The sequence below is a fragment of the Bemisia tabaci genome, chromosome 2 (genome assembly GCF_918797505.1).
Source record: "Bemisia tabaci chromosome 2, PGI_BMITA_v3".
Classification (NCBI taxonomy): Eukaryota; Metazoa; Arthropoda; class Insecta; order Hemiptera; family Aleyrodidae; genus Bemisia; species Bemisia tabaci.
The window spans coordinates 25,063,312-25,088,084 of record NC_092794.1 but is presented as its reverse complement, the minus strand read 5'-3'; the positions used below and the strand labels follow the sequence as shown (position 1 = coordinate 25,088,084).

General features: G+C 39.1%; 2 protein-coding genes across 6 annotated transcripts in view; one reads left to right on the top strand and one right to left on the bottom strand.

Annotated features, from left to right (window-relative positions):
* The window catches only part of Marf1 (meiosis regulator and mRNA stability factor 1-like protein), a 41,287-nt gene extending 26,923 nt beyond the window's left edge, over positions 1-14,364 (bottom strand). For 2 of the 3 annotated variants that reach the window (XM_019040566.2, XM_019040574.2), the window contains exons 1-7: positions 14,220-14,364; positions 12,004-12,125; positions 9,909-10,285; positions 8,905-9,048; positions 7,801-7,961; positions 6,890-7,013; positions 5,925-6,094 (exon numbers count right to left, since the gene is read on the bottom strand). In XM_019040566.2, coding sequence (XP_018896111.2) covers positions 5,925-6,094; positions 6,890-7,013; positions 7,801-7,961; positions 8,905-9,048; positions 9,909-10,285; positions 12,004-12,025 — 998 coding nt within the window. In that variant the 5' untranslated portion in view covers positions 12,026-12,125; positions 14,220-14,364. Of the gene's footprint in view, positions 1-619; positions 875-5,924; positions 6,095-6,889; positions 7,014-7,800; positions 7,962-8,904; positions 9,049-9,908; positions 10,286-12,003; positions 12,126-14,219 lie in introns of those variants that run through there. The other variant, XM_019040582.2, reaches the window with a different exon arrangement.
* A 1,812-nt stretch (positions 14,365-16,176) lies between these two features.
* The window catches only part of tty (tweety), a 106,988-nt gene continuing 98,391 nt past the window's right edge, over positions 16,177-24,773 (top strand). For all 3 annotated transcript variants that reach the window (XM_019040369.2, XM_019040379.2, XM_019040361.2), the window contains exon 1: positions 16,177-16,455. The gene's annotated coding sequence lies outside the window, so the exon portion shown is untranslated. The remainder of the gene's footprint in view (positions 16,456-24,773) is intronic.

Here is a 24,773-nt window from a genome sequence, read left to right as displayed (position 1 = left end):
ACAACTAAAAATTTGCGGAAAAAATTCAAAAATGCTGGCGAACTTACAGTTATCTCAGATGCTAACTGTACAAAACCAATTTTCAGAGGCAATGAATTACGATCAGGTCAAAAATTGCTTCACCACCTCAAGTTTTCCATTTTCCTAACTCCGCCACGAGTCATAATAAGGTAAAAATTATTAGCATTTCTGGACGCTCTTCTCTTTATGGCATACTGAAAGCATTGATGGAAGTAAACTTGATTCGACTTTAAACGTAGAGGCATTCCACAACGTGTCATGTTGTAACCCTACGTAAATGTCACCTTCGTCAAACACGTGTGGGTGGTCATGGAAAGACGAGAAAGTTCGAAAAGTTTGAGTAAAGAGTAAACGTGATTGACTGTAAAAGATGGCTACGTGTGCTGCGGGACGTAAGAAAAAAAAACCGGAGAAATCAAGGGGACAAAAACAGTAAAAATGAGTGAAAGTCTTTCAGCGTGCGGACTCGACTAACAGAGAGAAAAAAAAAGAGTCTCAGAAATTTTGGAGGAACTTTACAGTCGGCAAAGTGACTGAAAGAAATCGTGAAAAAAATGAGTGAAAAGGCATGAAAATGAGATTGTCAGATGATAAGTACCTTTCGAGGTCGCAGAGACGCAAAGCAGAGTACGGATACATGTTTTTGGGGCGACGAATCATAAAAACAGGAGGTAAAACAGTCGATGATCTCACGAAATTAAAATACTTAAAACTAACGATTACTAAAACTATAATATTCAACGATAACGGTAATAAATCTCAAATTATTGTAACAATGACGTTTAAAAAATGTACGATTCCTATGGATGTGTGCCGGCTGACTGATGAGATACGACTCGCGGTACCTCGAAGGTGATGGTTCCTCCGCCCGTGAATATACGCGCAAGATACACAAACTTTGCGGCATTGCCAAATGCACGACAAAATTCAATTTTTATGCAGAGGTATCGTGTGACCTGAGTGGAGGGTTGAGGGAATGTAAAAAATGAACATTAAGAGGAAAATAACTCTTAAAAATTGCGAAAAAATACAGAACACGAGGGCAAAATGGAGGTAAAGGTGGCTGGAAAAGTCCACGAGATAATTTTTTTAAAGCAATTAAAAGCTTCGATTTTGTTTCACTTAAAACGAACTTGACAGATTACCATTTTTAGTGGTAGCAAAACAAATGAAAAATTTGCAATACTGTCCAATGCGCCGAGTTAAACCAAGCTTGGTATAAATTACACAAAAAGAAAAGAAAAAAAAAGAAAAAAAAAGTTGACAACGACGCATTTTTTCGGGTGACCACTCTTTTGTCCAAAGGAATTCGAGCCTTGCGCTATGAGGATAGCACGAACTTATCTCGATTATCAAGGAAACATCGGGTGATAACACAATGATGCCACATTCTTCTACAAACGACTCTCTTTTCCGTTAGGGCTTGGTCAGTGAGAAATTAGAGCGAGCTGGCAAGAGCGGTGCTCATGCTGATTTTTCGAGCAATTCTAACAAGGATTTCTGCGGGGAAAAACAAAATTCCAACGGTGAGAACTGCTGTTGTAACAGACGGGTTTACTGGAGCTGTTCTTCGCGGTCATGCACTTTATCAGCACGGTATCATAGGAGGAAATACGCTCTCGTGATAGGCTCCCATTTATGTTCGCGAAGTGCTCAAAGGCGCTGGCATTTCTAGTCAAACACAACGAGGTTCGAGCCAAGTGAGGAAATGAGGAAGGGAATTCGTCCTTGACACGTGCTCAAGACCGTTAAAAAAATTACAAAACTGACTGTAAAATGATCACGTCGGAAAATTTTAGAGGACGAACGTGTAAAGATGAATGACCCTACTGGAAAAAGAAACACGTCAAAAGCTGAGCAATTTTGGCAATTTGGCTGGGCAAAACAATAATTGGGGTGAAGGTAGACTATTGACGGAGGTAGACAGGGAAGGAATCTAGTAAAGAAGAAGAAAGGCAAGAGTAGAACTGAATGGGATTAGCCAATAGGCTACTTGAAGAAGAAGAAAAAAAGAAAAAAAAGCAATTTGATGCATATTACGCCCTTTTCCTACGAGGCACCCCCCCCCCTCCCAATTCACAGCTCGTAAATGCGCTGGGTGCAAAAAGGGCGCAGTGGCGTGGCATGATTTGCGATTTATCGATTGATTAGCCATTTAAACCTACGGAGAAATATCGATATACAGGGTGCCCGCAACGAACACCTTAATAATCGATTCTTCACCATACTTTCAAATAGGAAAACTTCGATGATCGATCATCCACGCCTCGCCACTGAAAGGGCAGTCTCAGGATCGCCTTAACCGGTTCATTTTTCACTTTTTCGGTCGTTTCATTTTTTCACGGCAATTTTGAGTAAAGCTCTTGCGTGTGCCCGTAAAGAATGGTGTCTAGTTTTCTTGGCAAAGCTCATTCCCTGATTTTTCCCCGATTTTCAGGAGCTCATTCCCTGATGAGAAACCGAAGTTTTCTCCCACTATCCCGGGATTTTCTTGGGGAAAAGAATATAATTCTCCAGAGTTTTAGATATGCATATCGACTTAATTCATCTTACAGCCATTTCTTTGGCACACGTCAGATTAGACCGCCAAATTTGAAAACGAAATGATCCTTGGGTGGTTCGAGAAGAGATTCCCGGTTTCTGGAGCCGATTCCCTGATTTTCCCCTGATTTTCCCGGTAAATTTTCATTCCCTGATGAATCCCGGTTTTCCCCGGTTTTTAAAAAACTAGACACCATGCCGTAAAACCGTGGTGAATGAGCAAAAGACCGAGATCGGACGTGAGAAACCGCGACGTAACATGAAAATCGCGGAAAAACCTCCTAACACGCGGGGATCAATGCATATCTGCGATTATACGCGAGTGTCCACGAAAACCTGCGAATAACTCCGGTCATACGTAAGCAGCCGTAAGAGTCTACAAAATCGGGCAACTTTCTGAATTTCTCTTTGATCCTGCAGAGCCAGGGATGCAAAAAGTTTCAAATCACCAACAGTTCCTCGTCATCGAACTTTTTGCCTTGTGGCGAAACTTTCCGTTTGCCTCGCGGAAATTAGGTCATCACTTGTGGGAATTACTTCACGGCCGCCTGCGGTTGCCGCGATCCTTAGAGTGCGCGGGCCGATTATTGTAACTGATAGACAAAACTATAGACAAAGGAGACAAACTGAAAATACAGCCATCCTATTGGTGGAAGAGGGTGATTGCAGTGGACAAAGGAGGTAGATAATAGAGTAACTAACGGCAGCCCACGAGAGACCCTATAGTTAGTTCAGCATTTCTGCCTTTAGTTCACAGGAACCACCCATTTCAGCCAATAGGATCGTTCCAAACCACCCAAGTCTTCTGTGTCTATCGCTATGTCTAAACAAACCTAGAAGTCCCGAGAAAGCCTGCAAAACGACGATGATCCGCAGTTGTTAAAAGATAATAAGAAGATTCGATTTTTTGATTGGGTGGATGCAAGTGGCGCGGCATAGCCTGGAAAAAGGGGCGGTTCAGGGGTTCTAGACCCCCCCTCCCCCGTGACTGATACATTTTCGGGAAAAACGTTAAATTTTGTGATTATTAGGCATTATGTATCTTAGGTCTTTCCCGACCCCCCCCCCCCCCCCCCCCACTGGCCATATGAATCATTTCTGGCTACGCTACTGCTGGAGTCACGTTACATAAATGCTCATCGATAGATGAATCTTTAGATTTTTTGTTGCTGTATGCACTATGCAATCGTGCATTAATCAAAAGTGGCACTTTTTCCGATTTTTTTGTCTGACATGGGGTATATGTAAGGCAAGCCTGGACTTACTCACACTGTGAGTAAACGACTCACACAGTGACTGAGGGAAAAGAGAGTGTCAACAACGTCCAAGTAGGTAAAGTCTATGTTAGCCGAATTGGTAATGGAAAAATTTAAAAATTCTGAGAATGTTATTACTGAATGTTGATAAAATAGAATGAGTCTTCAAACCAAGTCTTTGGTATTATCATTCTGTTGGCTTGAGTCAGCTTTCATGATCTCTAGCCATTTAAATGAGTCCCAACTTTTTCTCATTCTGGATTCAGATGATTCTTACTTAGGGTTGCATCATAACATTCTGAAATTCTTAGCCTTTCCTCTTACTTTGCTGAGAAATCTCTGATCAATTTCAATCATTTTTCTGGTTTTGCCTGGACAATTGCTAAATACAAATAATATTCCTTAAAGTTTCCTCGGCTTTGCTAAAAATAATCTCTGCCTAAGCACAGATATTTACTGCTTGCAAATTCATCAAGCTTGAATATGCCTAATAACGAATGATTTTTTGCAGCACGGTATCTCAATTTGCAACTACTTAACTCATTTATTCACTAGTTATAAGAAATTGCTGGAGGATAGAGAAGTCTTCGGTATGGAAATATGATGCGCAGCATGCTGTTGCCGCTTTACAAAGTATCAAAAATTGAATACGTTTTCTAAAGTTTTGTCACTTTTAAATCATACTAGTTTTTAATAGAATAATTCAATTTTTGAGAACTGTCTGATCCTATGACCGGAAAGAAAATTCTGAGACAAAAAAAAAAGGAGGAGAGTATACCGGAGGGTCAAACATTCTTTGAAGGTTGTCTATAATAGAGACAATTCAAAATTGAGAACCAGCTCCAATTCAGAGGTGGGGCATCTATTTGGAGTCAGCAAATATAGTGCATATCCGCTCCATTAGGAAGAACGAAGTATCAAATTGCGAAAAAGTGAAAACCGTAGCAGCCATTTTATTGTAGAAGACCCATGATCTTTGACACTCTAGCACGGAGAAAAAGTGCAGTAGGATCTCTGTGATAAAATAACGTAGCCGACGCTGCAATTGTTTTATCAAAGCTACAAATATGGATGATAGATGTAGTTGGGGAATTATGCAAATGGTGCAAGATAATTCTATCCCCCTTCTCATTTTGACGCATGAGAATGAGGTCTCGCCAATGACAAGATTTTCTTAGTAATTGACCCTAGCTGAAAACGAGGGATGGCTGCAAGATACAATTCCCTGACTTTTCCGGGTTACAATAAAATGATCACTGACTGGAGATTCCAACGTTGGATTGAATCTATTAGAATGGGCCTGTTGAAAACTTTTGCCAGAGCAAAAATAAGAGTTGTTTCCTATAGTAATGCCTCAAAAATCACAATGGGCACATCGGCAAATTCTGAAATGCTCTCATATCTTCACAATCTGCGTAAGAAATTTGCGTTTTTTGGAGTTTCCTGCTTCAAAAACAATACTACGGCACAGGTGAACATTTAGTTGGAGTCGCTCCATCGTCGGCAATATTCATCATGGCCGACGCTTCCGCAGTTCCCGCGTAAGTCGAGGAGAGTTCAGGGTCAATCAAGGCAGGCGAGGAAAATATGAACGTAAATACGCCGATTGTTATCTGGTCTAACCCTGTTCAGGTGTTATCTTGTCCGACCACACGTGTTTTGGCGAATTGGCGTCGGCCATGATGAATATTGCTGACGCTCGAACGACTCCTCTAACAGAATATTCACCTGTGTTGAAGTATCCTTTTTGAAGCAGGAAGCTCAAAAACCGCTAATTTCTCACGCAGATTGTGAAGCTCTGAGTGCATTTGCATTTTGCACATTGGGAATTTTCTCTACTCATGAAACTAGAGAGCGACGGTATTTTTATTTTTCTTGGACTAATATAACTGAGCTTCCCGATAGCTAAACCATACGCTAAGCAGGAGGGAAAATTTTATTGGTTAAAGCTGGTTTTCTTCCTTAAAAATGATGAACTTGTACAATTTGAACAATATCTGATGTGGCTTACTTCACTTTTTTCTGTAACCTGCAATCGCTGAAAAATGTCAGTTTCCCAATTATACCGATCCACCTTTAAACAAAACGAAAGATTAAGGTACTTACCGAAGGGCGAATTCCATAGAGGGAAAGCGAATTTTGGTGGTGTGATCAATGACTAGGCCAACGCGACCCCCGCAATTCTCTGATAACCTCTTTAATCTATTTCTGATTCTAGCAGCATCTTGACCCAACGGTAAGTTTGAAACCAAAACTTCAACTGGCTGATTGCCATTCTAAGGAAAAACATAATGAATTTGAAAATCAGTATACATAAGGGAAAAATATCAAGAATTTAGAACAGAAAAAAGAATTACTGATCATAGATTTTAGAAAAATTGAACGTTACGTGGGTTTCAAGTTCAATTTCTTACTCTGGAGTTTAACATTTTTTTACCTCACAGTATTCAATTTCCATACAATAACAATTACAATATTCATTGGAATATTCATTATAACTTGTAAACTTCTGGTAAGAAAAGAAAATAAATGGTTTTTAGTCTTCGTGCTTCTTAACCTTTGAAAAATTGCAGAATTTTCATTTGCTGGTTTTAATAAGAAATGATACTTTCAATTATAAATGAGCAAGTTTTAACACTGAGAAAATGCAAGCTAATAAAATTATCATTTCACCATGAACAGGAGGGTCATTTTTGTTACATAAACTGGCAATTTGGACACCACAGCTGTAAGTTCTAGAGGACAGGAACTCGTGGAGCTCAGATTATAGAAATGCTTTCAAAAATGCAGTGACACTGAAGATTTTTATGGGGGAAAACATATCTTTGAAAATGATGGTTTCGCAGCTGCGGTTGTAAATTTAATTTCCAGGAAATTTTTTCTGTCAACAGAGAGAATCTCTATCTGCCTCTCACCCTCAACCCTGTTGATTCAAGCCGTTTCTTAGAAAATTAGCATTTATCATTACTTAGGAACTCTGAAGCTACATACATCATAAAACATTATGTTATATGATTTTAGTACCTCCAAATTAACGAGAAAAGAAGTATTAGTATGCGTAAAAGACGTACCTTAAGGGCTCCCCGCAATGGCAGAGTCTCTGTCAAAGCTTTAAAACTATGATTTTCTGTAGCACACAACATTAAATTCTCTGAACAAACTTCATTATGTAACAATATAACATGAATTTTTTTCCTGGAAAAAAAAAATAATTTACATGAGTATCCTGAGTTGGGACTGAGGGTCTCACACCATCTATTGCATGCTAGACTAGTGAAAGCACTGATAGGTATTGAACAAGTTAAGATAGGAGGGAGAAAAAAATTTAAAAACCTCAAGCAAGATTACAATGAGAAATAGAAAAAACACAGATTTATTTACAAATTGACAACTCAGGGGGTACACAAAAGTGCTCTGTTTTCTAGGCCACTGTAACCTGTTTTGTTTTTATATGAATATGTTCCATTGGAACTATTTAAATGTATGACAATAAACGTTTCCCAGAATTTGGTTCATCTGTCGAGATGCAGCAAAATTTTTAAAATTGAGTTTTCAACAATAAATACTTCTTACGATCTTAAAAGCTGAATAGCAAGCATTTGAGATTATTCTGAAGTCAACATAGGAGCAAACTTGCATTTTAACCTAACAATCATGAGCCACAAAAGAACAAAAAAACTTCACATAATTGTTTCTGAGAACTAATTTTTTGGAACTACAAACTTCAAGCCACCATAATTCCTCTATGATGTAACGTTTAAGGCATTTCTTGCACTTAAATATCGGTAGAACACTCCATTAGGCAGAGCACTACCAATCCTTCAATTTCAACTTTTTCAGCAATGTGGTCATTTGCCTTCCTTACATCATACTTCTTACTAATACTTGCCCAACTTATGTCATATTATTACTGGGATTAATACAGACTCACATGCATTTTTAAATCACATGAATATATTATGTGGCTTGTTAACCAACTCACCTATGTCTTAAATCACATAAATCTGCGGCAAAATTGATATCGCCTGAGATAAGAATGATGGCAGCAGGAGACCCATGAATATCTGCAAATCGTCTGATTGACTGCCGCAATTTCTCGTCAGCTGCATTTTTACTTGTTGAACTAACATGAATTAAATTTACCTGAAAAAAAAGAAAAAGATGATCCAATACAAAAAATGAGACACAATTTCTATTGAAGTTTCATTGATCATCAGATTGATACCACATTATTTATCATTATGTTACTGCAGTAAGAAAAAGATAAAGAGCATCTTAGACAATTTTACTCTGAGAGTTTCATGATTGACTTGTTCGATTTAGTTTACCTAGGGTTTAAAATTAGTGGGAATATCTGAGGGTGGTACACTTTTTTGTGAGCAAAAACTCTTTTTACACCAAGTAAAAAACAGTAAAGAGGTTTTACGGCAAAAGAATGAAAGTTTTGAAATAGACATCAGTATAATAGTATGTTCAATAGAGAAAATATAGGGAAAGAGGAAGAGAATTGACCTGCAGGGCACGAGAAATGAAGAACATTGCAAAAACCACTAAGACTCCCTTGAAAGCTAGGGTCATTTGGGTTTTTTATTCCTTTCCTACAGATAGCTTCTTTTGACACAATGCAATTTTCACTTCATAAAACGTCACTTGAGTTGAGTCTCTGTATGTGGAAGCTTCAGAGAAAATTTTCTACCTCCAGCTTGTTAGGTTAAGCCTTCTTTCAGCTAAGTCCCCTATTTGTGACAGCGCCTGAGCATTGAAGTTGGCCCAAGCTAGCATACAGATTCCAATACTCGAGTAAAATTTATCCTTTTAATAGATAGTTCCTTTCTAATATCATCATCTGCACTTACTTAGCTTCTGTATCAATACATCCTAATATTAGTTTCCGAGAGACAATATGCATTGATGCACCTGTCCTGTTATCAGGATTGAGATCAAACAATTTCATTAGTCTCGTCAACCCTAGGACTGCATTATTTTGCCAACTGTGTTTTAAGTGTGTTAAGAAAAAATCAGAGCAAGAAGAGGACAGGACAGAAAACATCAACAAAGAAAGGGGCTTCAATTAGTAGTGACTTACCTGTGCATCATTGAGTTCTTGGATGACTTGAGCATTTTCTTTCTTGACATCACAAACAACTAAAAACTCAGCTTCTCTGTAGCCACTGAAAAATTTATCACGAATAGCTTGAGCAACTGCAACCGCTGAACGACCTCTAGGAACCTGAAATTTACCAAGAAGCATGAAAGTGATTTACATACATCTAAAACATATAATTAGTGTATTTGATGAGACTCATGACTAAATATTTTATGTGAATCAGGAGGCTGAGGATCTATTTATGACTCAATTGTTCAGTCCTATGTATTGCCACAGACATTTAGAATTGGAATTTCTAGACTTTTCCAGCTTTCCAGCAGTTTCCTGATGACTTAGGATGGAGCCTCATAAGATCCGAAATGCTTTACAGGAAACAATTTAAGTGCAAGGAAGTGCACTGAAAAATTAAAATTTTTTATTTTTCCGGAATTTTCTTGTATTGAGACCGTGCATGATGATGGATAATGATAGAGTAATTTCAGGATTTACTGATCCAACCAGGCAACGATCTAAAACTATGTGATGTGATGTGCAAAAGCTCATCATTTCTGTGAAAGCAATTTTACTATGAGTTTTGGGTCATTTTGCTCTTATGTCTTCACTTTTCCCAGTTTCCCAGACCCAATTTTGCCTCCGACTATTTCAAATTTTCCCTGACTATGACCGATCTGAAGCTTATAACACACCATCATGGTGTTATACCTTCATGCTTCAACCGATACCACAAATTTTTTGATCATTCAGATTCAAACAAATGTTTGACTACAGCAGAATACATGAAGGAGCTAACTAGTCCCAATAGGTACTTATGCTTTTATTTCAATCCAGAAAATTTTGAAATCTCATTAATAAAAGAGAGAGTGGAGGCTGGAGAATTTCTATTCCTACTGTCTATCTGCGAATCCGTAAGCTGTCTTCAAATATTCCACTGGCAAAAAATTGAACTACTGGAATTGATTATTATTTTTATGTAAATTACCTACCTGGCAGTTTTCAATATCCCAAAACACTCCAATAGGCGGCAGGGTTTTGGGAATGGAATACTGAACTGGACTACCATCAGACTGATACCCTCTTATAGGAATGGGCGATGACCTTTTCACAACCTCTGTGTTGGAGTCCGACTGGCTTGTGTCCGAGTTGGTCTCAAAATCTGAGACAGTCTGGTAGCATAGGGCCGATGCAGATGGCAGTCGGCTCGCACTTGAGGATGCTGGGATTCGCAGCCGTGGAGGGGGCGGAAATTTGAAATTTGTTGAGGAAGGAGACTGGGTTCTTTCACGATTATCACAGGTCAGTTTAATGTAAGTCCCCGTTTCTAGCTCGCTGCAGCTGTGGTAGTCGACAGAATTCGACACACCTGTGAGAAAAAAAAAAAGTCAAAGGGTTACGAGATTTTAGAGGATAAAAAGTGCTTAATCTGAATATTAGAGAGACTCTAACAGGGGTGCTGAAAGTGCTGGAATACGCCCCGAAGTTTTTTTTTGTGAAAGCAATCAAAGTCCCCTCCCTCCCCCGTTCATTTCCTGAATTTTCTTTTCAGTTCTCTAAAAGAAGGAAGCAGAGCTGCTTTTCAGGAAAGAGACTAACTGGAAAGTTGCTTATGCTACTTCTTTGAGAAAGTGGTATCTTTCTCATGCACTAACACACTACGGTTCATTTCTACTTTTCATCTGTGGCTATAGAAAAAATAAATATTTCTCCTGTCTTCAGAACTAAAATATTGGTTATTTGAATTAATATGATTCTTTGGCGCCAAATTGATGCAAAGTGGGAAAGTAAGACATAAAGATATTTAATTTTTAAGTAGAAGAAATTTGAAGGGGTGAAATTCTTAATGGTCATAAAAAATGACATACCTACATTTTTATTTTGTGCGTACCTATGTTTATTGTTTTGCGATTCTTGAGTAGTGAAACATATTTTAAAATTGATTACAGACTTGAAAGTTGAAATTCCAAAAAGGGTCTTAAAACAGTTAGTGAGAATAGAATTACAGGTAAATTGGACCAGAATTCGAAAAGCAGCACTCACATTTACATGAAAATTCAAGAATGAGAGAGAAAGTAAAATCTCCTGCAATTAGTGAATGTCAACAATTTGAAAGAAAAGTATTTAATCTACAGAGAATAAAGAGTTATTGAACGTTCACAAAACGGAGAGTTTGAAGCTCTAACGGCCACAATCCTTTCAAAATTAAAATTTGTAGAACTTGGCATCAGTATCAGACTTAAAAATAGTTTGCCAGGTTATTGATGCGACTTTAAAAATTTAGAAAAACTCATTAACACAAAATTTGATTTTTGTTCAGAATTTCACTTGATATGAGTTTCTGTTTTACAAATTCATGCATTTTCATGGTATTTTTAGCAGTGTAGCAAAAACTAGATTCTTAAATCACGTGAAAAGTGAGACACTCAGAGTGAGAAATTTCTAGAATCATTACAGCTTTAGTTTCTCTGAACAAACTGTTCCTTGGTAACTAAAGAAAGCTGCATAACATTGAAAAACATATGTTTCTTTCATACTTTATCTGCCATTGACATTTCTGAAGGTTACCAAGAGAGTGTCATGGCAATTTATTTGTGAAACAAACTCTCTACAAAACAGGTATGCATGAGCAGCAAAAATGAAAAAAAAAAAAAGATACTTTTAAGATCCTGGTGAATGCACAGCAAAAACTTAAAATTAAACATGACTCAATTTAAAAAAAGTGAATAAAAGAGGCCATATTTTTAATACATTTAAAACCTTTAAACTCAATCAACAACAATTCAAAACTAGTATCCGATTTTAAAGAGTGTGAACTGCAAAATTTGGCTTAGGGGAAACATTTTTTGAGAAGAAATACTTGAAAATGTATTTAAAAAAGAATTGATTTAACCCTACCCCTTTAGTTGATAGAACCCTACCCTGTAAAACTTAAATTCTAGTATTTTCAAATATTTTAACAAGTGTACTCAATGCTTCATTACACTTTTATTCATACAGGGGGGTTAGTAGGTGTTTAATGCGTCACTTGAGTCTTTCAAGACAAAAATAGAGAACTTTAAAAACAAATAAATAAAGAGACCATACCTTTTGCACGATTACGTTTCATTTTCAACGTATATCGACTAGCTTGCACTCGCAATGTGTCTTGTCATGATTTCTGCTATAACTACAAGATAAAAACTTGTACTTATCATTTAAATTCAAAACTGAAAAGAAAAAAGGAAACATACAGCATGAGGAAACTGAGAATTACATAAATTTGATTTGATAAAATAATTTCAGTAAAGTCCAGGGAGTAAGTAAGGGGGGAGGGGAATTCGAACAAAATGGGTGGTCAAATTTTACTTCAAGATCTAGACCACACAAGATGCATATGAATTTGGTAAACCATCAGTTGCCTTCAGGCTGCAAAATATTACAAGAATGAGATTACAAGGAACTTGTGAAAAAATTCCAGTTAAAATACAGAGCCTTCCACCTTTAATTACGCATCCTTTGCTTAGGGATGTTGCACATTAACAAAAGCCATAAATTTTCATGTACGTATACGTGTACAATCAGAAGCGCACTAGGGGCATCAGTAAGTTTGAGAAATTTTCGCTCTAATTTTTCTGACAGATTAATAACAACCCCAGTTAAGCGAGGCACACAACGATTGAAAAAATAAGATTAAATTGTTCTTCATGCAATGCCAGAACTTTTCGCCCCACCAACCTCCCGGCTCACATGAAACAGTACAGCTGATTTTAAATAATGGGTATCACTGCCAATTATTTTCAGACTCGGGACTATGTGGCAAATTCTTTGAAGTAAACCATCCCTGCACTCAATACCATCAATATTCACTCACAAGGCTATGCTGTTAAAACAGCCTGCCTGGCAGAACTGCTAGAGCTCTGATTCTACATATTCCTGTTCTGTATGTTACTTACCAAATTACCTACACAGCCCATTGAACAGATATACATGACAACAGTAGCACTTTCAAGCACACCAAATTTACTTTAGAATCCTCTCACAATTTCTACCTTGAATTGAAAAAACTTTACAGGCTGAAACAGCCCAAAACTTGGCAGGCACATACAGGGTGAGGAATACCTTGAATATCAACTTATCTGTCACCTACTCTTGACTGAATTTTCAGTGAAGGGGTCAATCAAGGTCTGCCAAGAAAAACTCTAAAATAAAATGACTATTCTAGAGATTAGCACCAAGCTTTCAAAGGACTTAGTGAGTTACTTAGCAAAAGTGTGGACTTGAGTGATCTGTGATCTTCAATATAGATGCTTCGGTGATTCTCATGAAACAATTCAAATTGGTAAAAGAGAATTTTATACTCCATGCGAGGGGATGATGGTTCTGTACATGCATACTGTTAGCAAATATACGGGAGGTTATTGAAAGTGTCAATAATAGATCCATTATCAATTCAAGGGTGGATCAAACCTACTTACGTTTTCTGGTAAAATTTAGAAAAGGCAGAAAATAATCAAGGTAGACGTATATCTTCAGATCTTAAAGCAAAAGATACTGGAGAAAGTAATAGCAGAGGAGTGGAATATGCAGAGGAGCAAATTACAGGAAAATTGTTTCACATTTGAGAGCAGGATCTAATCTTTAGGTTGTCATGACTTGCTGGTAGGCAGGAAACCTCTCGTTTTCAAGGCGAAATTCAATTCAGAATACAATGCAGAGAGCAAGTTAAAAAGCAAAGAGACCCAGAGAGCATTAACTATACTAAATGGTTTGGTAAGGCTTGTAAATTAGAGGGAAAATTGGATGGAAGAGACACGATCAAAGCAGGAAGGTAGCAACAAAAAAGAGAAAACATACTTCAACTATACCATCAAATATAAGGTTCTCATGCTGGAAAATTTCGTTACTGCAGCTTCTAAGAGCGTTTTCACGTCTACAATATGGACATTCTATCTTCAAGAAAATAGGGGAAAAGTGTGCGGTGCGATGAATGGCAAATTCTACCAATGGAAAATTACTAACGCATCATTGGTAACACATTGGTGACTGGAGGGTACCTGATGGCATTGGGATGATCTACCACAATCTTAGATGGTGCATTGACTGGAATGTATCATTGAGTGTACTTTATGTTGCTTTTATTTCCTGCAAAAACAAAGTCTAGCAATATTTGGGAGATTGCTTCAAGGATGAAGAATGGCTTTGTTGATGAAAGCATAACCTATAAATCAGACAGTTGAGGTGAAAGTAATGTGACATCGAGTCCAAAGAGAGCATTGGTATTGTTATAATAGAAGAGAACATGAAAACAAAATGCTAATTACCTGCTGCGCTATGATAACATCACTGATTTCATGGAGAAACGAGAAAACTAAAAAATAACTGGAAAGTCGAGTCAAAAGTTCAGTCAGCCTTGAGCCTAGGCTAGACGGAAGCAAATGCAACCAACTTGACAAATGGTGAAACCCTCAACTTCCGGATATCATCTTCACATTTTGGCTTGGATAATAATCAAATTTTTATTCTTATTTTTATTTCCTCTGAAGAGAGAGAGAGAGGCTGCTGATTCGCAACTTTAATGCAGGATATTCTAGCATTTTTAGCTGTCTAGCGTTCTCTAAAACTTCAATTAATTTACTTACTTCGGGGCGGGAAATTTTTAGAATTTGAACGGAAGTTATCGACTGTTCGTTCACCTCCAACAACGTTGACCGTTGACGTTGAGCGCTGAAAAAAAACTTCTCCTACAAAAAGACGGTCAAATTGGTCAAATAGAACGCATTTTCTTAACCAGCCAAGCAATAGGACCAGAGGAGAAAGAAGTGAAAGTTTGGAAATTTCAGTGGAATATTACAAGAAGTTTCACGTGGCAGTGAAATATTTCATGAAATTTCACGAGGCAGTAAAATATTTCATGAAATTTCACGAGGCAGTGAAGTATTTCATATTTTTCAGGGGCTAGAGTATGCAACCCTTACTCAAACATACAAAAACAGAAGAAAGTCACAAATTTTACACTTTGAGAAACATGGTAAAGGAACCGGTATTTTTCAATATATTTCATAAACTGGATCATGAAATATTTCACGTGAAATTTTAAGTTTTTGTTTTTCATGAGATTTTGCCACTCTGAAGGACTCTACTCAAGTAGGTACTTGTGGAACATAGTAATGATAAAACCTTGTACCTCGGTTTGCGACGTTGCAAATTTCCAGTCACCTACTTTTTTCCCCTCGCATGATTGTTTTACAGGATGTTCTAGATCACCCGTACCAGGTTTTTTTCTCGGTTGTCTTAGGTTGCGCGGAAGGTATAGATGTCAAAGGAGTCAAAAGAGGATAGGTGTCAAAGGAGGGGGTTGCCATTAGAAAAAAAATTAGAGGCGCGGGCCACCGCCTCTCTGATTTTGGATATGCCAAAAAGTAAGTAGTTCTCTTTGACCTAGATTCATTCCCCAAGTTTCGTCAAAATAGCTCGGTTAATGACAATTTTAAAAGTGTGGGGGGGGGGTGCGTGATTCAATGTCTTGGGGGGGGGGGGTATACGGACTTTTGGGACACCCTGTGCCCTGCAGAGTAGGTATGTAAGGAAATTTTGCAACAATGTCAGTTATTGAGATGCGTGTTGTTGCGCTGTTGATTTTTCGCAAGGAAAAAATGGAAAAACTGATGCTTCAGTGTTTTTTTTTTTTTTTTTTTTTTCGGACGAACAAATTTTGTACTCTTTGATCAAAGTTTAGATCAAATTTAGAAATCGTTGCGACAATGACGTCATTCAAAAGATTTTTTAAATTCAGAGAGGCTGTAAGAAAAGCAAGCCCTCCGCTCCTCTCCTTCCCTTCATGCCCAAAATTACGTTGAGAAAACTCAGAAGTCAAGAAACACAGATGCGGCAACTCCGACGATGTCCCTTCTGAATGTTAGTAGGAGAATTTTTCAGATCAACGAATATTAAATCGGTTGTTTCTCAGCTCATCAACGATCCTGCGCTGTTATCAGATCTCATTTATTTTGCGACTTCATTATGTCGGACCCGGAACGGAAAAAGAAAGTTGAAGAGAGATTGTGAGGCGCTTATTTAACAGATTCTGTGCTAAAATTAATTACGATGCTCAAAACAGGATACATTTTGGATTCAAAAATAAATTCCTTCCAAACTCCGCACGTCAATTTGACAACATGAGAAAGAACCATCCTCCACCCAATTGGGAGAGGGGCTCTGGGAGAGAGGAGGACGCCGAGAGGGGATGAAGGGAGGCGGTGAGAGGGGTGAGGTAAGCGGAGGAGATAAATTCAATTTTATCATTCCGTAGCCAAAATGGCGTATCGGTGAGAATCGCGTTCGGGAGATCGGAGAACAGTGATTTGTGATTTGTGAACCACTTAGTGCCCATTAGGATGTAAAATGATTTCTTAGTTTTTGTCAGAGTTTTCCTAGTATTTTATATTCCAAGCTTTGAAGGTTTACTGTTGTGCTTCTATTAATTTTACGAGGTGTTTTTGTGCCATTGTGAAGTCTCCTTCCCACTCGCCGATTCCACGGATAGCAATTGAAGCGTCTGTAAGTTTTCTTGTTTATCTATAAAACTTCAAGTTTTCATTCAACTTTTCTAGTCGTTCTCCTCATATCGCAGATTCTATCGGTAACTCATTGCACCCTTTCTTTTGTCTCTCTTATCAAAATTTCATTTCCAAGAACATCTTTTTCTCTCATTTACTTTTGACTACAGTCCTCTTTCAACACAAAATTCAGATTACTTTGTTTTGTCTACTCATTAATTCCATTGAGAGTAACGGAGACTTTATAATTTCAAATATTACACCTCTTGATGCACTGAGAGATGGTGTGGTCCAATATCTTCAATTACATATTGCAAAGCACTAACAATGTCTGTTTAGCGGAGGCATTACAAAGAGACCCAATAGCTGTATCATTTTGTCGAAAAAGGTTTATGTATGATTATCCAAGATTTTGTTACGTTGCTTAGAAGCTGGCGCAGAGAAAGCTGTGCATCTCTTGTTTGATGTTCATCTGCAGTATTTTACAACTGTTAGGTATTTGTTTCCTTCAGAACTGGAGGTGTAACTTGATTATGAAAAATTTTTAAGAAAGTATTTCTAGCTATGTTCTTTACTTTGGTTTTTCTTACCGGAAGAAATAATTTAGTGTAAGTTTTCAGAATTTTACCAGACCTCCTTCCTTCAGCAGGGGCTCTAGCGGAGGAGGGAGGAGCAGTAATATACGATTAGGTCTATTTAAGGGAGGCGCAAATAAATTAGAGACCCTACCAAATAAGTCCAAACTCATTTGGTAGGGTCTCTAATTTATTTACACTTTTAGACTGCAACAAAAAAATCTCTTGGTGTTGGTTCAGCATCAAAAGTAATTGCAAGAATCAAGAAAGTGGATCTTCTGTCAACACTGTAAAAGTAAACTCATGTGGCGTGAACTCGATGAAAAATCATGTAGTCATTAATATCATACCCCGTACACTCTCAAGATCAATTCCACTGAGGGATTCAGAAAATGTCTGATCTAATGATCTGTGTGCGACAAAAGTAAGGGAATTTTGAAAAAATGATGACCCTTTTACTGGCGTAGGACTAAGTTTGCTTTGTTTCGTCAATACTTTCTATAAATTGGGCAAAACTTATATTTTACTATAAAATTGGGGATTTTGCCAGAAAATCTTTCATATTTCCATGAGACTAATCAGCAGTATGGCTGCGAAGCACAACAGCAAATGGCAGCAATTTATTCGAATTTTGCAACTTTCTGCACCGTTGATTTGGAAAGAACAATTTGTGAGGTGGGGGGATTTTATTTCCCTAGCCCCTTCTCCTCTATTTTAAATTTCTGTAGTTTACATGATGGGTACAAAACTTTTTATTCGCAGTACATTTGGGTTGGTACGAAACCAATACAAAACTTTGACAATCTTTAATTTTTATCTGGAGAAATAAACCCGTCTTCGATCCCTTCCCTTTGGATAGCTTCGAAGCGCAACCCCAGACATCCATCAATAATTATGGAACACTTGCCAGACCCCTCCCTCCTTTCAGATCCCCTCCAGAATTGTGGGAAAATGTTGAATGTACAGCTGTACACAATTTGTTGCATTTTTATTGATCATATGACAAATAACATCAAAGAAATGATGATGATGCATGTATTTTATTGTTTGGTGTTGCTGGCGGTCTACAGAGAAGCAAGAAATACTGTAAGAAGGTAAGAAAATTCAAATCTGGTTTAGAAATTGCAAGAAATTTCTGAAAATTTGGAGTTTCAACGACCATATGAGAGGGTTATGTAACACTACTCCTGACCTCCCTTCCATCCTCTCCTTGTAATGCTGACTAATACCACCCCCAACCCCCCCCCCCCCTTCCCAGAAAGTCACATGTCACCCAATTGATGAACGCTCCTGTAGTCCCATAAGGGTGGTTTTACTTTCTCGCGATTTGACAAGGGGATGTGATGTACCCATTTTTTTTTTTTTTAACTTTTCATTGAAGATAAACATCCCTCTGAAAAGTGGTACCTATCTAAGTACGACGGTTAGTTTTCAACGTTGCAGAGCGACACACGTCAATTCGTAGCACTTATCACCTGGATGCAAGTACATTATTTTTAAAGCTGGGGTACCTCATTCGAAAACCGATGATTATATAAAAGAGAAACCTCTGTTCAATGAGTCTTCACAAGGTTAAGTAATGTCGTTTTGGGCAACCATCACCTCTTATCAAGTTCGACATTTCATATCAGGCTTTCCGAAGTAACCACAAAAAGCACAAATAATAATGAGTTAGTCGCGATTGTCGCAGAGGAGCCGTGCATGGTGTATGCAATGGATGCAATCCTAACCCCTAACCCCCTCTCTTCTGCTCGGCGGATCCCTTATCATGAATCAATTTGTACCATTTTCTCTCTACTTCCCTAGCATTTTCCCCCTAGCCTCTCGGAGTTTTTACCAGCCAAGTCGTCACTATCGCATTCCAAAGGCGCATATTGCTACCTAGAGTCGTTACTTTCGATTTTGAAATATTTCACATCAGTCGAGGCAGGAATGAAATCCCAGTTCTACTTCTACCCCATCCGTCATCATCGTCACTGAGCTGCCTTTATTTCCTGAAAGATCTAAGTTTCCCGAAAAATCAAGGGCCGGGTACGGGAATTTCCCAGTTTCTCACGGGTCTCCCAATCAGATAATCCGCGAATGGTCTAGTTTCTTCTGTCCACGCAAGACTCCTTCCCACCTAAAAGAACAACTGCAAAGTACTGTAATGCATTTAAAAAAAATTATTTTATTCGCTAACTTGGGTTGCTCAACCATTACGACCTCAATGTTATCCCTTTTTTTTAAACTTGAGGGTAGACTTGAGGGTTGATTGTAAATGAAACTATTGGCACTATCGTGCTTCTCGCGAAATTTCATGTAGATTATTGAGTGCAGAAAGCTTCCCAACCGCGCGACCGTGATCTCATTTTGAAGTGGGGAGACTGTCTAGAACAAGCGTAAAGATTGTGAAAGATTCGAGGAACTAACAAGGGGCTTACATTATGGGAAGGCTAACAATAAGACCTATCTATTTTGTGCGGCAGTAGGGTGGCCACAGTCAAATAGAAAGGGGTTAAGTCTGGGAAAAGACCCCAATGACCCGAAATTCATGGGAAAATCGCGTTTGGAAATTGTTTACGTGTCTCATCACATAGTGCCATCTTGTCTCGAGGCTAGATCGTCATATTTTATCAACCTTTTTCTGCTCGGCCCCTTCGATAACACATCAAAAGCTCGTTTTGTTAGACGATGTGCTCGGTGTCAAAAAAGCCTCGGAGTGATAGAAAATTACGCATTTTTCACAAAAATGCGCCTGCAGACCTATGTTTAGGCAACCGTTTAACCTGTATCCAGTGGTCTATGGATCAAATCATGATAATTTCCGTAAACTACATTGGGTCAACTTGGAAAACCCGCGTACATTTCCAGATTTGGGAGGAGGAGGGGGGGCGGGGCGGGGCAAAAAGGCCCTTATCGATACCCCTCCTTTTGAACACTGCAAAAAAAAAACACATTGGATCTAGAGTCCAGACTCTAAAACATCGACAAAAAAAATACTCTTGATTCAATCAGATTTAAGCTTAAATCAAGAACCAAGCGTATTAATTTAAGCGGATTTCCATTTGATTTAAGCTTAAAATAATCTGATTGAATCAAGAGTCATTTTTCTTGTCAATGTTTTCAAGAGTCTGGACTCTGGATCCAATGTGTTTTTTTTCCAGTGAAGTTGAGGAAAAGCGAAGAAAGCAAGGGAATTGAAAAATGAAAAAAAGCCTGAGCCCTGTTCGATGATGAACGGTTAGTTGGAAATTCCTCGACTAACAAGCTTTTTCTGGGTGAGTCGGTGAAATTCAGGCCGAAGATAGGTACTTGAGATGGGGAGGCTTCATTGATGGACGACCTTGATCCGGCGTGCGAGGCACAGGTGCCAGGAGCCGCGACCGGCGAACCCAGCGCGAGCGGCGAGTGTCAGGTGTCAAAGCTCCCGCGGGCGGCGAGGGCAGGGCGCGGTGGCGGAGGTGGGGATGCGCGGAGGGACGGGCGAGCAGGGAGCAGCTCCGTCGGGATCAGGGACGAGAGCCAACTCCTGGAGCTTCGCCTTCGACGAGCTTGGCCCGCTCCCGATGAAGCTGCGCAGGACCAAAGGGACGCCGACGTCGCTCGCTGCCGCGCGAGAGCGCTGCCCTCGGCCCCTGCGACGCCGCGATCCGCCAGAAAGAAAACGCCGTATTGGTCCATTTACACGATCAAATTGAAGCTCTGATTGGTGGAAAAAGACCTGAGGTGAGGATGCGACCAATGAGAGGCCCAAATTGATGGCTCAATTTGATCGTGTACTTAACTGGACCTTATCAGGTTGGCCACAAGTCCGGAGATAGTACTGATTTTTAAGGGCGGTCCGGAAGAACTGTGAAAGTGCGGAAATTCCGCGAAAGGTCCGGATTTTTTTAACTTTTTGTCATTTTTGTCGCGATTTGAGCGAGAAATTCAAATTTTTGTAATTTCGTCCATTGAAGGTACTGGAAAAGTACTTAAGTTTTCTGTTGAGGAAGTACTGAATTTCTTAAGAAATAGTACTGATTCTTTAAGGGCTGTCCGGAAGAACTGTTAAAGTGCGGAAATTCCGCGGAAGGTCCGGGTTTTTTTAATTTTTTGACATTTTTGACGCAATTTGAGCGAGAAATTCAAATTTTTGAAATTTCGTCCAGTGGAGGTACTGGAAAAGCACTGAAGTTTTCTGTCGAGGAAGTGCTGATTTTTTAGGAATGGTCCAGAAGCACTGCAAACGTGCGGAAGGTCCGAATTGTTTTTCATTTTTGTCGCAATTCGAGCGAGAAATTCAAATTTTTAAAATTTTTCGAATTTCGTCAATTGGAGGTACTGAAAAAGTACTGAAGTTTTCTGTTGAGAAAGTACTGAATTTCTCGGGAAATAGTACTGATTTTTTAAGGGCGGTCCGGAAGTACTGAAAAAGTGCGGAAATTCCGCGGAAGGTCCGGATTTTTTTCATCATTTGTCATTTTATCGCAATTTGAGCGAGAAATTCAAATTCTTGAAATTTTCGAATTTCGTCAAATAAAGGTACCCACTGAAGAAGTACTGAATCTCTTGGTAATGCACCGTGAAAGTACTGATTTTTGGCCAGCCTGTTGTAGTAGACACCCTGCCTATGAACTTACGTCCTCACGGAGATGGATTTTCAATTCGACACATTTAACTTCGTGTATTTTGCGAGAATAAGTACGAGAGTAAGTTGCGAGTGGCACCAGTCCCAGTTCAAAATCAAATCACAAGTGTAAGAAAACCTTTCAAAACCAAGTTTTGTCGTGTACCCAGGACTTTTGACTTAAGGCGCGAGAAATACTTTGGTGCCATTGTTTCGTTTGTTGCCGTTGTTTGTTGCCAAAATCAACTCCCAAACCTAACAATAACTCTTACAGCTCAAGTCGCACTGGAAGTACTCTATCATTCTTCAGCAAAACCTAATTTTACCAATGCTTTAATATATCGCATTTCGATGCCTTGTCGCGCTGACACTAAATGCAATCATCGGTGGCCGGTCGGCGTACTGTTTCTTGCTAGTGCGCCTTCAATTGTTTGCATATGCAACGCGGATAACCGCCGGACACTTATAGTTGCATCCAGGCGCCGTAGCGATCAACTTCGGGCGCTCAACGTGCTTATGAAACCCACCCATTTGCGCGAGTTTAGGACTTGATCCGGGGTACATTTGTTCCTCTCGGCTCAACTTATAAGGCTGTACATAATTTCGAGTATTTTTTCATTTCGTACTTTGTGTTCTGCAAGAGGTAAATTCGCATTTATAGGCATCGTGCACTTAGGCAAATATACTATTTTTCACGTGGAATGCCCAAACTTTGCTAACTGGCATTACACTCTCTCACATACGATTTCACAAATTTTAAGCCTTGTTTTCGCTCCATGTGGGTGGAAAAACCCGAATCAAAACGCCTCATACTGTCAAAACCTTACGCGCCAATAAGATGTTTTAACGGCCTCCTTGGTTGTTTGTTTATTTAGGTTAGGGTGTTATACATTTCTCCCTTGAATAATTGGACTACATCTTGCAATTAGGAACTATAATTTCTGGCTCATTTGTAAAAAAAACTTAAGTGTTTAGGGAAACTAATGGTACATTCGTTATTTCTAAACGGAGCCAGAAATTATAGTTCCTAATTGCAAAATGCAATCCAATTAATACCCTCTCGAAAAAAAAGGAGTCGGAAAACGGGGAAAATGCCAGCTGTACCAGTGGTAGTTTTGAAAGTGCGGAACAAGTGTCATGCCAAGTGGGCGTTAATGAGTCAATTTTATTTGTGCTGATCATGATTTTTTAGCGATTTTACCCAGATTATTCAGCCGACTATATCTCTGGTGTTTAACAGGCCCATTATCATTATTTATCCATCGTCATTTTTTACAAATCTTGCATCATTATTCATTTGTGAACAGGAAGCTTCCTGAGATAAACCCAGACCACAGGCAGCATTAGAGAAGAGCTCGATGTATCTATCAAAACATGATTAAGCCTGATCTGTGCAATCACTTTATTATTTTTTTTTTTTCAATGTTGCTGCACAGTTTGAGACTCTTTTTCTTCCTTCGTAGTCTCCTCCAACGTATCCATCTTTTGGACCTGAATAGTTGGGCCATTGCTCCAGCTAGCATTGGGAATTGTGATTGACCTACATATTCGTAAATTTCACCTAGTGACACTAGAATACACTCGGTTTTGTATGCAATCGAACTCCTGAACTCGCAGAAAGATTCCCTCAGTTAAGGCCTGTTCTGCACTCCTATGTGCACTCCTCCATTGCGGCCTTAACTTCAAGAGTTTTTCGGTGCCTGAGAATAGCAGGGTGTCTACAAGTCCAGAATTTCCGGAAATAGCACAGATTTTTAAGGGCGGTCCGGAAGTACCGAAAAAGTGCGGAATTTCGCAAGAAGGTCCGGAACTTTTTCATTTTTTCTGTCAATTTTGTCGCAATTTGAGCAGGAAATACAGATTTTTGAAATTTGCCGAATTTTGTCCATCGGAGGTACTGAAAAAGTACTGAACTTCTTAGGAATATACTGAAAAAGAACTGTAAAGGTACTGATTTTTGGCCAGCCTGTTTCAGCGGACACCCTGAAATAGGTTTCAAAGAGAACCAACAGCTTCACGGTGTTCCTTGCAAAAATTATAAGTATAGGTTATGGTTCAATTTTAAATTCCTGATTCTTGCTCGAAATCGATTGTATAAGGGCCCTCGTGGAAGGCATTCAACGGGGACGAACGTCAACAAACCATTTCAAGCCAGCGATTAAAGCCTGCTTCAATAGAAGCTCGCGATAGATTGTTCAAAGAACGTGACACATCAAAGTCGACGACGCGGGCGGAGGAAGCATGAAGGATTGAAGCGGGCTTTTGATTTCGCGACACTCGGTTGCCATTACCCGCATCAAGCATATTTAAAATGGGTCACCGAATCATGTACCGACAGAAACCTCTTGGCTTAGTATCTGACCCGCCCACTCCGCCCATAGGAGAGTCGGCGACACACAGTGGATCGAGTCAATTAAAGAGGTCGGACATGATGTTTTTGACTTTAACTGCAAATTTTGATGTTTATTTCGTCTTGTTTTAAATTTTTAGGGGTCTTTCTGGAAGGAAATTACAGGGTGGACTCACTTTTAGAACGTCAAAGTTTTGTATAAACGGAGTTATGAGCTTTTAAAATTTCCAAATTTTGTCCGACCTCTCCCATTAACTCGATCCACTGTGCGACATGAGCAACGAACGAGGAAGCCACCCGGAATACATGGCACGTCTCCGCGCTCTCAGAGAGCCTTCAATGAGGGCTGACGCAAAAATTACGCACGGACGTCAAAACTGTTGTGTCCAGGGAGGGAATATTTTAGGAACTGGCTACTGGAGCAGTGGATCCGTTGCGCGCAGGAGGTGCACTGTCGTGCTATGGAAGAACGCCGCTTCAACATTCGAGAGTTGCCAAACTTCCTTTGAGGGAATGTTTATTTTTGAGCAAATTTATGATTATTTTTCCTTTAAATTTTCAGAATCTTTAGGAGAAATTGCGAACAAAATCATCCTAAAAATTGCGAACAAAATCATCTAAAAATTGGGAAGAAATATTCATAAGTTTACCAAAAAATTCGCGTTTTATGAAAGAAAATTTGACAACGCCTGAAGGTTCGTACGGCGTTTTCCCTCAGCACGGTAGTACAGCAAACTGAGTTATTTGGTTTTTGTTTTGGTAAAGCATGAAAATCATGTTGAGCGGATCAGAAACTTATGGTT